General features: G+C 38.9%; 1 protein-coding gene across 1 annotated transcript in view; it reads left to right on the forward strand.

Moving 5' to 3' along the window:
* Positions 1–14653, forward strand: part of map3k5 (mitogen-activated protein kinase kinase kinase 5) — an 81827-nt gene that overhangs the window by 57987 nt on the left and 9187 nt on the right. Inside the window, exons 15-22 of the mRNA XM_063494964.1 lie at positions 710–843; positions 2769–2896; positions 3192–3328; positions 5876–5981; positions 9043–9200; positions 11945–12122; positions 13366–13383; positions 13759–13936. Coding sequence (XP_063351034.1) covers positions 710–843; positions 2769–2896; positions 3192–3328; positions 5876–5981; positions 9043–9200; positions 11945–12122; positions 13366–13383; positions 13759–13936 — 1037 coding nt within the window. The remainder of the gene's footprint in view (positions 1–709; positions 844–2768; positions 2897–3191; positions 3329–5875; positions 5982–9042; positions 9201–11944; positions 12123–13365; positions 13384–13758; positions 13937–14653) is intronic.

Below are 14653 nucleotides of genomic sequence, written 5' to 3' on the forward strand. Positions count from 1 at the left end.
GCATGGCACAGATCAAATGACTAACAGGTTTTTCTCAGGGGGATTTTTATGCGTGTGATGCAACTCTAATCAGCCTGCACTGAGGGACGGTTAGTCTTCAGCTTCCACCGTCCCTTAAGAACATAACACAAAATTAGGCTCTTGAGGAGTCGTCGTAAGCATTACTCACATTTTTTAGAAAACTTTGATTTTGAGGTGTTTTTAGGGAGAAGGAATCAGTGGAACAAAGCTAAGAAAATCGTGTTAAGAAGAAAAGAGCCTTTATTAGTTATAAAAACTCAATCAGACGTGTTTTAAGGGAGTGAAAAGACTTGCTGATTTCTTTCATTCGTGCAACAGGTGCCAACCCGGTTCAGCAACAAGAGAATATTCATTTATGAAACAGTTATAACATAAATATAACAGTGCAGTGGGAACGCAGAAAAACTGGTTTACTATGTTCAGATTTAACTCGTGCTTTACTCATTAAATCACTTTTATAGCTGGAATCTATTTTAACTATTAACTATTCTAATTTATTTCTCTTTGTCATTGTAAAAATGCATGGTGGGTGTATTTCTACTGGTCAATGGACAGTGACATTTAGTAACCTCATGTTTTAGGTACTGGGATTTTGCTTTGATTCTTTATGGCAAATACCGTATATATTACTTTTTTTTTCTTCTTTTTTTTTTAAATGACAGTTTGCATGTTTCTCTTGTCTCCACAGTACGACTACGAGTATGATGAGCACGGAGAGAGAGTGGTTCTGGGTAAAGGCACATTCGGAGTGGTGTACGCCGGTCGAGACCTCAGTAACCAGGTCCGACTGGCCATCAAAGAAATACCAGAGAGAGACAGCAGGTCAGAATTGTGGGGGGGTTTTGTTCTTTGTTTTTTAGTAATCACAGGGGAACGATGTTGCAATACGCATGGATGAATGAATCATTTCTGTTGTTGTTTGCCACAGTAGCAGGAAAGTCTGCCAGTGGTGATATTCCTGTTACTCAGAGGATGAATCCTGTTTTTCATGACCTTTGCTGTAGTGCCAAGTCTAAGACTGTCTCATAATGTAGCTGGTAGACTGATGAAGAAACGGCTGGATTCAGTGTTTCCCACATAAACTTTATTTGGGCAGGCTGGTCAAGCATATTAATGGTCAACCAAGCATATTTGGTAGTGAAAGTTTTAGCTTTCTTTCATTTTATTAATAGAATATCCCGCTCTTATTTTGAAAAATCAGCAAGTCAGCTAGCCTGGTCGTTTCTGTCTAGTATGTCCTGACTGGCTCACAGGCCAGGCAATTGTTGTAGGGACATTTCATGTCCCGTTACACTGAGCTTACCTAAGCTGCAGAATAAGCACCACTGTTGGCAAACTCACAGGAGAGATTGTGACAAATAGTGGATTACAATAATCATCAAAGCACTTGGTTATTAAGATATTTCAATAGGGTTGCCTTATTAAGATAATATGTAATAATTCATTTAGAAAAGCTTGTGTATGCCTTTTTTCGCCACACTCATGCATATGTATTCCATATAATGACATGTTTAAGTCTTTTGGCAGATCATCTGTTTATTGTACTGCACAAAGATTGAATTTCAGCCCGAATGTTAACAAGTGTCTGCGTTGTTAATGTCTCATTTCATTCAGCGCAGCTCTGGAGTGTCATTAAAAATTAGTCCTTTTCTCTGGCTGAGAGTGCCAAGCTCAGTTCAGCTGTGTCCCTGGTGGTTTCTGGCTCTCAGAGCACTGGTATCCAGTTGAGTGACTGGTTAGTGGAGAGCTGTGAATGCAAACTCCCACCCTCTGCCTTTTAATTCCCATCACTGTCTCTGCTCGAAATGCTTGTCTCCACATAGTTCCACCTACTCATCTCATACTGCAAGACTCTTTTGCAGACTAGATGATTTCACACTTTGTTCCTCTAATCACATCAGCAAGCCAGCAGGGCGCTCAACTGCAAAGAATGTGGAGAATTTGGGTAAATAATTCACAAGTGGAGTGAAATCTCAAGATAGGGAGAGAAGGAGAGAGAGCGAGAGGCAGGGTGTGATTCATGTAGAGAGCTGAATGTGAAAAGAAATTGCTCACGGGCATTTCTTCCTAGCACAGAGGTACCTGTTGTTCTGGTCAGATATCAGGACTTAGCGTCGGTTTGATTTTCTGGTTTAATCTTTTATTTGTCAGTTTGTCTTGTTTTTATCAGGTTTACTTTACCTGAAGGAAAAAACACATTAGCAGGACACCTCCACAAGCAAAGATAGTTACTTATTTTAACAAATCGTTGTTTTGTGCAGAACAAACTGTCTAATATATGTTTAAAAAAAATTATTTTTTTTTTACATATATTTTAGCTCTTACATTTACTTCCATTGTTTGTGGTTTACACATTTGGCTAACAAGTAAAACGTTCCTAGTTTGATCAGATCCCTTTGGGGTTACATCTGGAAGGGCATACAGCATTAAAAAGTCTGCCAAATTAAACATGTGGTGCTACCCGCTGTAGCTCAACTAATAACACAATCACCTGTTTGAATAAAGAGAGTATTTGTAGACTCACGAGACACCAACACATTTGGCTATTTAAGTGTGCTACTAATACACTTACCTTCAACTTTACTATGATAATAACTAGATGTGCCTGCTGCTATACAGTTCAAATCAGCTTATATGTTTCCCAGTTTGGCTGTTGATTGACTCCTCCACGTTTGCTGTTAGTAACTGACCCACAGATTTCTGTTCAGGATATAAAGAAACATGTACTGTTACTTGTTTTTGCACAGGTACTCTCAACCACTTCATGAGGAGATCGCCCTCCACAAGCACTTAAAGCACAAGAACATTGTCCAGTACCTGGGCTCTATCAGCGAGAACGGCTTCATCAAGATCTTCATGGAGCAGGTGCCTGGAGGTGAGACGCTTCCCGATGCTGTGGAACTGTTAGAACTTAATTGTCCTGAAATAGTTTTTATTGTCCAAATGGGGGGAAACCGGTATGAAACAAAATCAATTTTTTGATGTCAGAATGTGTTATTTCCAGTCATACTTACACTAACAGTAAAAACACTGTTTGCATTTATAGATAAGATGGGTGATTTGCAGAGAAGTAGTATAAACCTGTACATAATGGCCTTAGTCCTCTGCTGCTAATCTCTGCTGAGAGTGAGTATATTGATCATTGTTGCACTTTGTCCCCTGGTGTTCAGGGAGTCTGTCTGCACTGCTGAGGTCCAAGTGGGGCCCACTGAAAAACAATGAGCCCACCATCGGCTTCTACACACGGCAGATCCTGGAGGGGCTCAAATACCTGCACGACAACCAGATTGCACACAGAGACATCAAGGTAACAAAAGAAGGGTTTTTGCAGAGTTAACAATCTGTTGGTTCATCTTTGTGACATCTGCAGGCTCATTTTCAGAAAGACTTTCTATAGATAATTGGGGTCATAAGCATAGACTGCATATGAAAGATGGATTGAACAATTGGACTCTGGAGTATTAGTTTTTTGGAGCCAGCCAACAGTGACCATGTTTAGGTGAAGGGTTGAAGCAGAAAGTAATCAGCTAATGTTATCAAGCTGCATTCATACAAATTATGAGTGCGACAAAGAAAAGTACAGACAACAGATTCATAAAATACCAGAATTTTATTCACCAAAATTGAAGTATAAACTTCTTGGACTGCCTGTACCTGACAACGGGCTTTGTTCATATAACTTCATAACTAATACACTCAAAGGGACCAGTACTACAGACGCTTGGTAGAGGTCCAGTTCAGTGGACTTCTTAGTTGAGATAAGGACTAGCAGACAGCATATCACTACAGTTTCTTTTGTGTGTGGGTATCAAAGCAGTAACTACTTAACGTTAATATCCAGATGGTTGAGACTGAAAAATATCCACCTTCAAAGGGAAACTTGCTACAGAGACCAAAATGTCTTGTACCAGATAGTAAAGATGCTGTTTAACGCTATAAAATTAATGCTTTAACATGGGGGTCTGTGGAGATTCATTTGTTTTTGCAGCCAACCTCATATAGCCATTTGTGAAACTGCAGTTTTTTGCACTCATGTTAAAGCCGAGGAGGTTTCAGACAAAATAAACTCAAAACATCTTAAATTTGCTCTCATTGTTTGCACTTTACAAAGTGCACTACATTGCCACAGCACAATTTTGCAAAAAAAAAAGTGTGTAGGACATGATGCATTTTTAACCTTTACTTTAGGTTTAGTAAACAGAAGACCTAGTAAGTGTGCAAGCTACAGTAAGTCGACAAACATGCACCAACTACAGAAATTCGAGTTCTGTCAGCAGGAAAAGAAGAAAGAAGTAAGTGCCGTGTGACAGACAGATGATCTCTGCGAGGTCTGCTGCAAAAACACTAGCTGAGAAATTAAAGAAACATTTTTAGGTCTGATCAGCTTCAAACTCCTTACATGTTTAATTTAGCAGCTCCAACTTTATGAAACATTATCACTGTCATACTTTGAAGCACATTCTCATTGCTAACGAGTCAACTGATGGTCAGAATCCTCTTCTCGCCTCTTGTTTATTTGCAAATAGTGCTTCAGTATTGTCTTTTTTGAAGCACATCAAGCCACTTTATTTTCTGTGTCCAAAATGAGGAACAAGAGGTGACACAATCACACAGACCTCTAACCACTAAAGTTTTAGGAATGTCTGGAATCAGATGTGTTTATATAGTCAATTTTTTTTGCATTTTATTTCACTTTTATATTTGTTTCCTGTCACTGTTTATGCACATGTTCAGGTGTAGGGGGGAAAGCATCCATATCTGCACCAAGCTTCTCTGGTATTTCCTTGATTACCACAGTTATAGACAGCAGTCAGGGCATGAGCACAGCAGTTTTCTGTCACTAGTCCTGACCAAACGTCTTCATAAGTTTTAGAACGCTCACAAACTCAGGTTAACACTCAGGTTTTGCTTGCTATGAACTCATTAAAAAGGTGCCTTTGCTTCCACTTCAAGTGATGGTGAATTCGACAATCTTTGCTATAAAAAACCTCCGAGAGATAAATGATTCCCCAGCAGTCTGACTTAATCAGATCAAACAGAAACTTTCTAAATCTGGAATTCAGAAAAGTATTTTTAGCGCAGAATTCCCTCCTGGTGTTTCTCTGGACAGATCTTCTTCGCTTAGCAGCAGTGGATGCACAGTATCTCAAAGGGGAGGACTTAGAAGTAAAATGATATTTAATGCACATATGGATCTCTGAATGTTTTCAAACTGCAAACTTTACAGCACGTCTGAGGAATGTAAACATAAAAACGGGGAAAACGCACAGTACATAGAACTGATAAATCTTTCATCCACATGCAGAGACGCACAAGAAATAATCAGATGTTATTTTTTGGAAAAAGAGAAGCTTTCAGAGTGATGTGATTCAGCTTCTGCAGAATTTCAGTTTTGAGGGTGTGTTAAAACCTTGTTTGCTTGTTTGTAGTCTTCCATGTGACTGTTTGCACAGCGACTTTGATATACTGCAAATGCATTCAAAGAGCAACCCAGCTGCTCACACCATTTTCTTTGCTAGCCCATTGGCTACAACAGGAATGATATTTTTTTAAAGCAAGTGACTCTCCCTTTTTTATCTCACTTAAAGCAAACCAACACTCATAACATTCCCATCATAGGTAGTCATTAGAGTTAGAAGCCACATCCTTCTGATTTAACAACTCAGTCATATAAGCTTCATTAGCACCACATAAATGTTAATCACCTTGTTTTGGCTTAGAGCTCCTCCTCCTCCTCCCACACATGGTGTTGTAACCTACTGTTTCAAGATTTGCAAGCAGCTCACGTTATCAATGCTATCACGGCTTTGGAATTTGGTGCATCTGTTCTGATGAATGTCTTTTCAATCCACAGGGTGATAATGTACTCATCAACACCTACAGTGGCGTCCTGAAAATATCAGATTTTGGCACATCCAAAAGGTTGGCTGGGATCAACCCCTGCACTGAGACTTTCACAGGTACAGTCTGACCCACTATCTAGATTATTCCCTTCCCCATAAGCAAGCCAGTATGAAATACTTAAGCCAAGTAGAGTTGTCTCCCCTGTTGTGGGGAGACTACTAGAAAACTTTATGAAACATCCTTTGTTAAAATTTGCTCAGTAGTGTCTGAGTATCGAGCCTACTGCTGTTCTTTGATTGTGACTATTTCAGAGCAGTAATCCCATTTCAGTCCTTGGACAGTATGTGACTAAAAATTACTAAAAATAGCAGGCTGTTCCTATTTAGAAACTCTGGCTTTGGCGTGAGTCTGCAGTTAGATCAGCCTGATATGTAGACCTGTAATGTCAGCACTGCAGTAGCCAGTTGCAGCATAGTTTGACCTCTGGAATTAGAGCATCTGACTGCTGCTCGAGGCAGACGGGGACTTACCCTGGAAGGCGGAGCTCTTTCAGGAAACTGGGCTACTCCTTGTTCTTAACCCACGCCTGCTATAAATGTGTGCTTGCCTGTTTTTAGCTCAGTACACGAGCTTTTAAAAGCAGCGGATAAGCAGCCTGCAGGCTATTATTAGAACAAAAGACTCCCTTCAGTGTGGACCTGAAAATGTTGCTTTGGACTGAGCTGTGATTAACTGACAACACTGAAACTCGCTGCAGTTTCTCACATAAGGCCATAAGCTTTGTTTAATCTTTTCTAACCTGATTGGCAATTTGCAGGAATTGTGTCATCACTTTTAGTTAGCTCCAATTGAAGCTATTTTTGGCATTTACATCAGCTCTTTCACAACCCTGGTGACGCTACTTTTACCTCACACAGACATTATCGGTTTATGAATATGATCAAAAAAACAAAAGCCAGATGAAAGTTATTTTTAGTAGTTTTTGGTGGAGCTCTGCAGTGCAAACCGGAAGAGTTACCAACAGCAACAGTGATTTCATCATTAGTGTTATACAAGCTCCAAATTCCCAAAAAGTTGGGACAGTTTTTAAAATGTAAATTAAAAAAGAACACATTGATTTGCAAATCTCAAAAATCCATATTTTATTCGTAATAGAACACAGAAAACATGTCAAATGTTTAAACTGAGAAACACGGGAATAAGTTGGGATATGGCTATGTTTACCAGTGTACCTCTCTTCTTATAAAAACCATCTGTAAACATCTGGGAACTGAGGAGAACAGCTGCCGGACCTTTGGGAGAGGAATTTGGCCTCATTCTTATCTGATATAGCACTCAAACTGCTTAATAGTCTTAGGTCTTTCTTGTCATATTTTTTATTTCATGCTGTTGTAATAGATACAGTTTGTGGTTTAGCATTGTCTTGCTGAGATGTGCAAAGTTTTCCCTGAAAAAGACGTCTGGGATTGGAGCATATGTTGCTCTAAAATCTCTATATACCTTTCAGCACTGATGGTGCCTTTGCAGGTGTGCACACTGACGTTTCCATAGGCACTAATGAACCTCTATCATACTGTAAGTGCAGACTGTTGAAATGTAGTCTAAAAAAGCTGGCTGGTCTTTTCGTCTGTACAGAGGACGCTGCGTTCATGTTTTCCAAAAAGATTTTAAAATTTCAATTCATCTGAGCACACAGCATTTTTTCTCTTTGGCTCAGTCAGTTTTAAATCATTTTGAGCCCAAAGAAGGCAGCAGTGTTTCTGGATCATAGTCACCATGTCAGAGTCATGCCTGTTTTTAATGCTGCGCTGTTTGAGGGCTGAAAGATCACAGGCGTCTAATATTGATTTTCAGCATTGTGCCAAGCACACAGAGATTTATCAGTGAATTTTCTGATAATATTTAGTACTTTACATGATGAGATATTTGAAGTCTTTGTTATCATTTTGAAATTGTTCCACAAAGCATCTGCCCATCTTTGCTTCTGAGAAACTCCAGTCATGTTACTGAGCTGTTACCAATTAATCCAATTAGCTGGAGAATGTTCCTGCAGCTGTTTCTTTGTAGTACTGGTTAGTTTTTAGTACTAGTTTCTATTGTCCTTTTTGAGACACTTTGCATTTGATATGCTTCATGTTCTTTTGTAAAAAAAAAAAAAAAAAAAAAAGATTTATTAGATTTGCAAATCAATGTATTCTGTTTTTATTTACATTTTACAGTGTCCCAATTCTTTGGTATTGGGGCTGTACATGGAACAACAGTGGAGGGAACAAAATAAGCAACAAAAGCACATTTTTCTGCAAGAGATGGTTAGTTTAAGAAATAGTTTTAAACTGGGTGTAATCAAGATTAGTGTTTGCCTTTCCCTCACATTTAGGAAACTTATAGTCAATACTTGACTTAATTATTCCATAACTGAGTTGCTCAATTATTTGGTTGGATGGTTCATTAACTCTTATTTGATTGGGAGTAAAGTAAGAGTGTTGTGATATTAAAAAGACAGAGGTTGTGGTGGAAAATGATGCTAGAGATGAATTGGGACATGAACAACAATAAAATAAATTGGTATTTCTGACCCTTTGCACTATCTTTAAACATTGTTTTTATCCGACAGCATGCTTTAACCAAGGCTAACTGACATAAGCAAAATGAGGCTGTGACTAATTAACATATTATTATATAATGATATAAACTGAGCAGCTATCATTGATACTATTTTTACACACATGTTGTTTACATAAGCAAGAAATAAATCATTTCAAATCTGGTATACCTCTCAGCTGAAGTGTACGTTTCACTATGAAACTTGGTGAGAATACCAGCAGTGTCCCTTTTAGTTAGCATAATAATGAAGCATTCCCTCCTCGTTCCCTTTATAGCTGTTGCATAACCCTGTGGTTTGTCCAAGTTTGTTGACATTCATACGTTGAGTTGCTGCACTTTACTTTTACAACATTCTAGCAATGCTCTATTAGTAACAGGAGCGAGTTAGATATTTGCGTCACAAATTCAGTCTGGGTTTCAAAGCCTTTACACCCATAATCCACCCACCACCTTCTCTAATGCTCACTAATTGAAATGTTTTTGTTTCATTTGTTTGACACGTAAAAATTGTGAGTGGTTGTATTTGAGTTTTCATTATGTGTTTATTATCGTTTTTTGTGCGTCATTTTTCAGGCACATTGCAATACATGGCTCCTGAAATTATAGACAAAGGCCCACGGGGATACGGCAAACCAGCAGACATCTGGTCCCTTGGCTGCACCATCATAGAGATGGCCACTGGGAAGCCACCTTTCTATGAACTGGGAGAACCACAAGCCGCCATGTTCAAGGTGAGAGATTTGAACAGCGACATATCCCACTATCCTGCTGGGTAAGATGTCTAATTTTAGAAAACTGAAAGTAGAAGTCTGGCGAGCAGCTGTTTTCATAACGGCATCTTTCAAAAACAGTGGCAATGAACAGCTGCAGCTCTGCCAGGTCAATAAATATGAGGATGTTTGAGAGCTGATAATTGTACCCTTGAGACATCCAGTATGACAGGGCAAATAGTTTGCCATCACGTGTTACTAGCATATCAGCTTTACTCATTTGCTCCAAATGCATGATATCCTATCTATGTCTTTTTCAAACCATGACTAAAAAAGACTGAAAGAGGGTTTGTTTCTACAAGAGAACGACTGAAAACTCTTCTTCTTACATTTCTGAGTAATGTCTTCATTAGCATTAACAGGGAAACATATGCAACTGCTGATCAAGAAATCTCCTAATACCAGTAGCTGTCAATCATGCACCAGCCAAACCTGTAGTACTGTTAGGATAAAAGTCTTGTATGAGCTAATAAAAAAAATAAATCCGCCCACAAAAAAACTGCGAAGTCATACAAGTAAATATTTTGTTTAAACTTGAAGTCAGGATACAAGAGGAAACTCATTGAAAACACCGAAACTGACAAATACTTTTTTTTCTTTTCTCGGTGCAAGTTTATTTAGTTTTTCATTTACCCTTTGCTCAAATAATTTCAAATATTTGTTCTCTGACCTTATGTAATGGTACCATTTTAGGCTTTTTTTAAATACTTATGATGTCAGTAAGAACAAATATGGTCATCTCAGGCCCACAGCTGCTTTTTATACCTTCTGTTTAAGAGGGGAAGACAGCTGGCTTAAAGGGAGATTGAAGGTATAACAGTTTGTTTCACACACTCGTTGACGTGATTGGTTAGATCGAAGCTCACTTTAAGATAAATAAAAAACTACTGTAACAGAGTTCAAGAACTGAACTAAAACCCCTTTATTCAGAGCACAAACAGTAGATACTTGCAGCTTTTATCATATTGCAACGTCATTGTTTAATAAAGAAGGCGACTCAGCTGTTATCACATGACTTAAACATGACACCATCAAGTGTCTGCTTGTGGAGAGAAGTCACGAGAGAAACTGTTTGTTCAGCTGAAGTAAGGAGAGGTAGAAAACTATATATAACTGTCTGTTCTCTTTGGAAAAACCCTACCTTATGACTTCATGCCTCCAGCATGACACCATGTACCATGCTTTAACCTTTGCCAACCATCCAACACACCCAGGGCTGTTTATGGAAACCTATTGTACATATAAACAGCTAATATACAGAGTACATTGTGTCCATTACATCTGTTTTATTTACAGAATTATGTTCCATGTCTTAAAAAAAGGTGCTCAACGTAAAGAAGTCAACTAACAAACAAAATAACCACCAGTCTTTCATGCATGCCTATCAGTTCCCTCTTTTTATGAAAACAAAACCAGAGTCATTCTGCACCTGCATTGGTTTCAACCTGCAGGCTGTAATCTGACCAAGCCCAGTAGAAACTACAAATACTGTCTGTGCATGAACATTTGTTTGAATGCAAACAAAAGCATAGCTTCGTAAGAGGAACTTCTACAGTGAGCCTTTAGTTTCTGTGTGGGTGTGTCTTTGCTGGATCTTGTTAACCACTCAGTTTACACATGCATTTGCTTTGGATGGAAATTTAAAGCAATCTGTACAGTGAATTATTGTTATAAGCTATGTGTGGCCCATTAGGGGCAGTAGAGATGTTTAAGAGGTGTCTGGAAAACATTACAGCACTCCTGTCAAAGCTCTGAATCATGGAATTTTCCATATGATGTGATTTAATTATCCAAACAAGGAGGCATATGCTGCTCTGCTTTGGATGCTTTGAAGTTTAAAGAACATGAAAGGGGAAACTTGGATCTCATCACATTTTATCAATAAGGATCACCGCGTATAAAGAAGTGCAAGTACAGTCACAAATCTCTTAGGAGATCTTGTGTTTTGTCTGCACTTTGCATTGTAGCATTTCTTAAACATTCGTGATATACTTTCAGTCATCTTTCTGGTATTTCTCAAGGGGTGGGATATCTCCCTGCTAATCTTAAATTCCTGCACATCAACAACAGGAATTTATCATGTTTTTAATGAGAGTCTTGTGCTCGAAGTATTATTACTTTCAGCTGCTGCCCCAAGTCACAGCCAGGCCTCGTGGATAGTCTCATATTCAAACATCACTGTGTAAACACTGCTCTGCTCTTTACTCTTGCTTCTTAAACTTAATCAGATAATTTGATTTATAATTTCAGCAACCTCACACTGTCTCGGTTATTTTAAACTTGTTTCAGTCAGAACCACTGTAGTCAAAAGAAGTTACTGTTAGTTGTTTAAATTTTCCACCCCCCGTCTTTCCATGCACGTGCGTAAAAAGCATGTTTTGAGAGCAGCAGAAGCAATGCTAGCTGTACAAAACAGGGAACTGGGATTAAGTAGGAAAGAAGGAGTTGTGGTGGAAGTGGGCTGCAAAGTGGCTTGCAGGTGAATAGGCAATGGCCAGGCTAATAAAGATTTAACAGTACACCATATATGAGATTTGCCAAAAGGTTGACGCATCATCTAATGTAGGCAGGCATTGAGATCAGCTGATCTGCCAGGATTGCAGCTTAGCTTGACTTTTTCTCCTGCTTGAACTGACACTATGCTCATTTCTTTAAACTTGTTATATAGATTCTGAGTGCCTTTCATGCATGTCATTCTTGTGCAGGTGGGTATGTTTAAAATCCATCCAGAGATCCCAGAGTCCATGTCACCAGAGGCCAAAGCCTTTATCCTTCGCTGCTTTGAACCCGACCCGGACCGACGTGCCACCGCGCTCGACCTGCTCACCGATGAATTCCTCACCGTCACCAGCCGAAAAAAGAAGAGCAAGGGCAGCTTCACAGGTGGATCAGAGCATAGCTACATGACAATAACACAATTACCAAGACTATCCCCTCTATAACTTAAATTTCTTTTTTTATGCACACTTGTTTTATTTCAGGAAAGTTTGAGAGTCTTTGCTTTGCAGTCGTTCTAGTTTCTCTTATCTCCTTCACTCTCAGTTTCACTACAAGTGCCGAGCCGAGCAGACGAGAGACCAGCGAAGCAATTATAGCATTACAAGTAATGAAGAGAAATGATTATATACTGTATGCACAATAAAAGCTCCACAACAAGGACTTATCTGTTTAAAACATCAAGAGTGTGAGAATCCAGGAGGGGAAGTTACCTTAATCCCCATGTCGGGATGCATCATCTCATCTCAAGCCTCTTAGACCAAGAGCTACAGATTAATAGCAGAGGCTCATATACAAACTAGAACACATTATTATAAAACTGTGACATCGTTAATCCATAAGACCAATAAAAAGTGACTTCAACTTTTCAGTCAGACTGGTAAACAAAGTTTCTGAAAGAGACCTGCTTTGTTTGACATAATTTTCTCTAAGTGTAACAAATTTCCTAATTCCTTCAGCCACTTATCGAAGGCTGCAGGTATCTCCGACTTCCAGGATTGTAGCAGAATTCTACTTGCTCACAGCCTTGATAAGGAAATGGCGTGAACCTCATAATGATCTTCCCCACTGCTAAAATCAACCACCTCAAGTAATGCTCTAAGAGGGGAAAAAAGAAATTCCCCATTCAAAGCCTATCGAGCAACAGCCATTTTTAGGAGTTGTCAGTGTAGATTAAATGAATAGTGGATATCATATTGACAAGTCTGTTGCTATTCTATTATTATTGTTATAAAATCGTCTAAATTTTAATAAAGTAACAAACAGCATCTTTTTAGATTAAGCTTTAAAGCAAATACTCTTCAGTAGTAATAGTAGTGGCTACAACCAGAAACCAGAAAGCTTCCAGTATCAAAAATCAAAAATCTTTGTTTGTAGTCATTACTAGATTCATCTAGTGCCAAAACCATTTTTTAATTGTTAAGAATTGCAGGCGCATCCTTCATTATTTGGATTGTAAAATAGTCATTTCCTGTTGGGTTTTCACCCCATGGCATCAGTCATGTGCCTTCGCAGCAGTGCAAAAGATTAGAAAGAAGCTTTGTGCCTCGCTGCATGCTTGGAATGTTACCCTGCTTTCTGTTTTGTTCTTTTTTAACTGCTGACACATATTTTCTGTTTTTCCCTGCAGCTCTGACACCAGGATCAGGTGAGCAATTTTGCTCTCTGCACTTTTTCAGACACATTTACCACTAGTGGGAGTACTTTATAAACTAGATGTCATTTCCATGAAACATCACCCTGCTTTACTGAATAGGATCTGGGCTGCGGTTTACATTTTTCTCTTGGTGGTAGCTACCTGCCTTGTACGACTCTGCCCTTTTGCCAGCATTCAAGATAGAGAGTAAACAACAAGATGGTTTCCCAAATGCTTGAATATGTTTTGTAATCTATTTGATCAGTTGCACACAAACACCATAACAGATAGAAAGCATGCTGCTATACAGCAAAATCTTTAGTTAGATGATGATGAAACAAACACCTTTACGATTTTGTTCCATCTTCTGTTCCCTGTGTCTTCTAGAGTATCTCCGCAGTATCTCGCTGCCAGTGCCCGTTGTAGTGGAAGACACCAGCAGCAGCAGCGAGTATGGCTCCGTCTCCCCTGACAACGACCTCAACACCAACCCCTTCATCTTCAAGCCAAGCATCAAGTGCTACAGTGAAAAGGATGTCAAGGGCCAGAGGTCCCTCTTTCTCAGGTAGAACAACTTGGACATCTCAGACGAGTCATTTTGCCTTAAATTATTCATTTGTTGTTATAGCTTTATGACTATAGTATTGATTTAGACTAAACCAGTATAAAAAATGTAGTCACTGTGACTTCACCCATTAGCTTATGTACATCTGTGTTGAAGCCTTGAGTTGAGATGTCTTGAATTTTTTCTCTCTCTTTTTTTTTCTAAAGCAGAGCCTGGCAAGCCCGATTATCAAGCTCTATTCATAGACTGTATGGATGCGTCATATAGATACCTGCTAATTAGTGCTAAATGAAATGTAAATAAAGTGCTAGAATTACACTCACCAAAATTGGATCACAGACTCCCCGGATGGGCTTTTAGTACAATTAACCACACAGCAAGACGTTGTCAGATAATTTAATCAAAATGCTTCTGTCTGTCAGAGTGGCTGCGCCCCTAAAAATACAAAATAATATGAGACTTTCACCACCTGTACACTTGTTTTAGAGGTTAAAATCAGCAACAGAAAACAAAACCATTTCAGTATCAGGTCGTGAATGTGTTTATTTATGCTGTAATCTTGCACATTGTAAAAAGGGAGTCAATGGGGATTCACTTGCTTTTGAAGTTCGGCTCCAGTGGCTGTTTGAGGAACTGCAGATATTGACACAGGCCCAGTTTCATTTCTGGGTTTTTGTGTCCTACAGTGATTTAAATGTAAACATGTTCATGTTTAAA

Source organism: Pelmatolapia mariae, linkage group LG15, assembly GCF_036321145.2.
Source record: "Pelmatolapia mariae isolate MD_Pm_ZW linkage group LG15, Pm_UMD_F_2, whole genome shotgun sequence".
Classification (NCBI taxonomy): domain Eukaryota; kingdom Metazoa; phylum Chordata; class Actinopteri; order Cichliformes; family Cichlidae; genus Pelmatolapia; species Pelmatolapia mariae.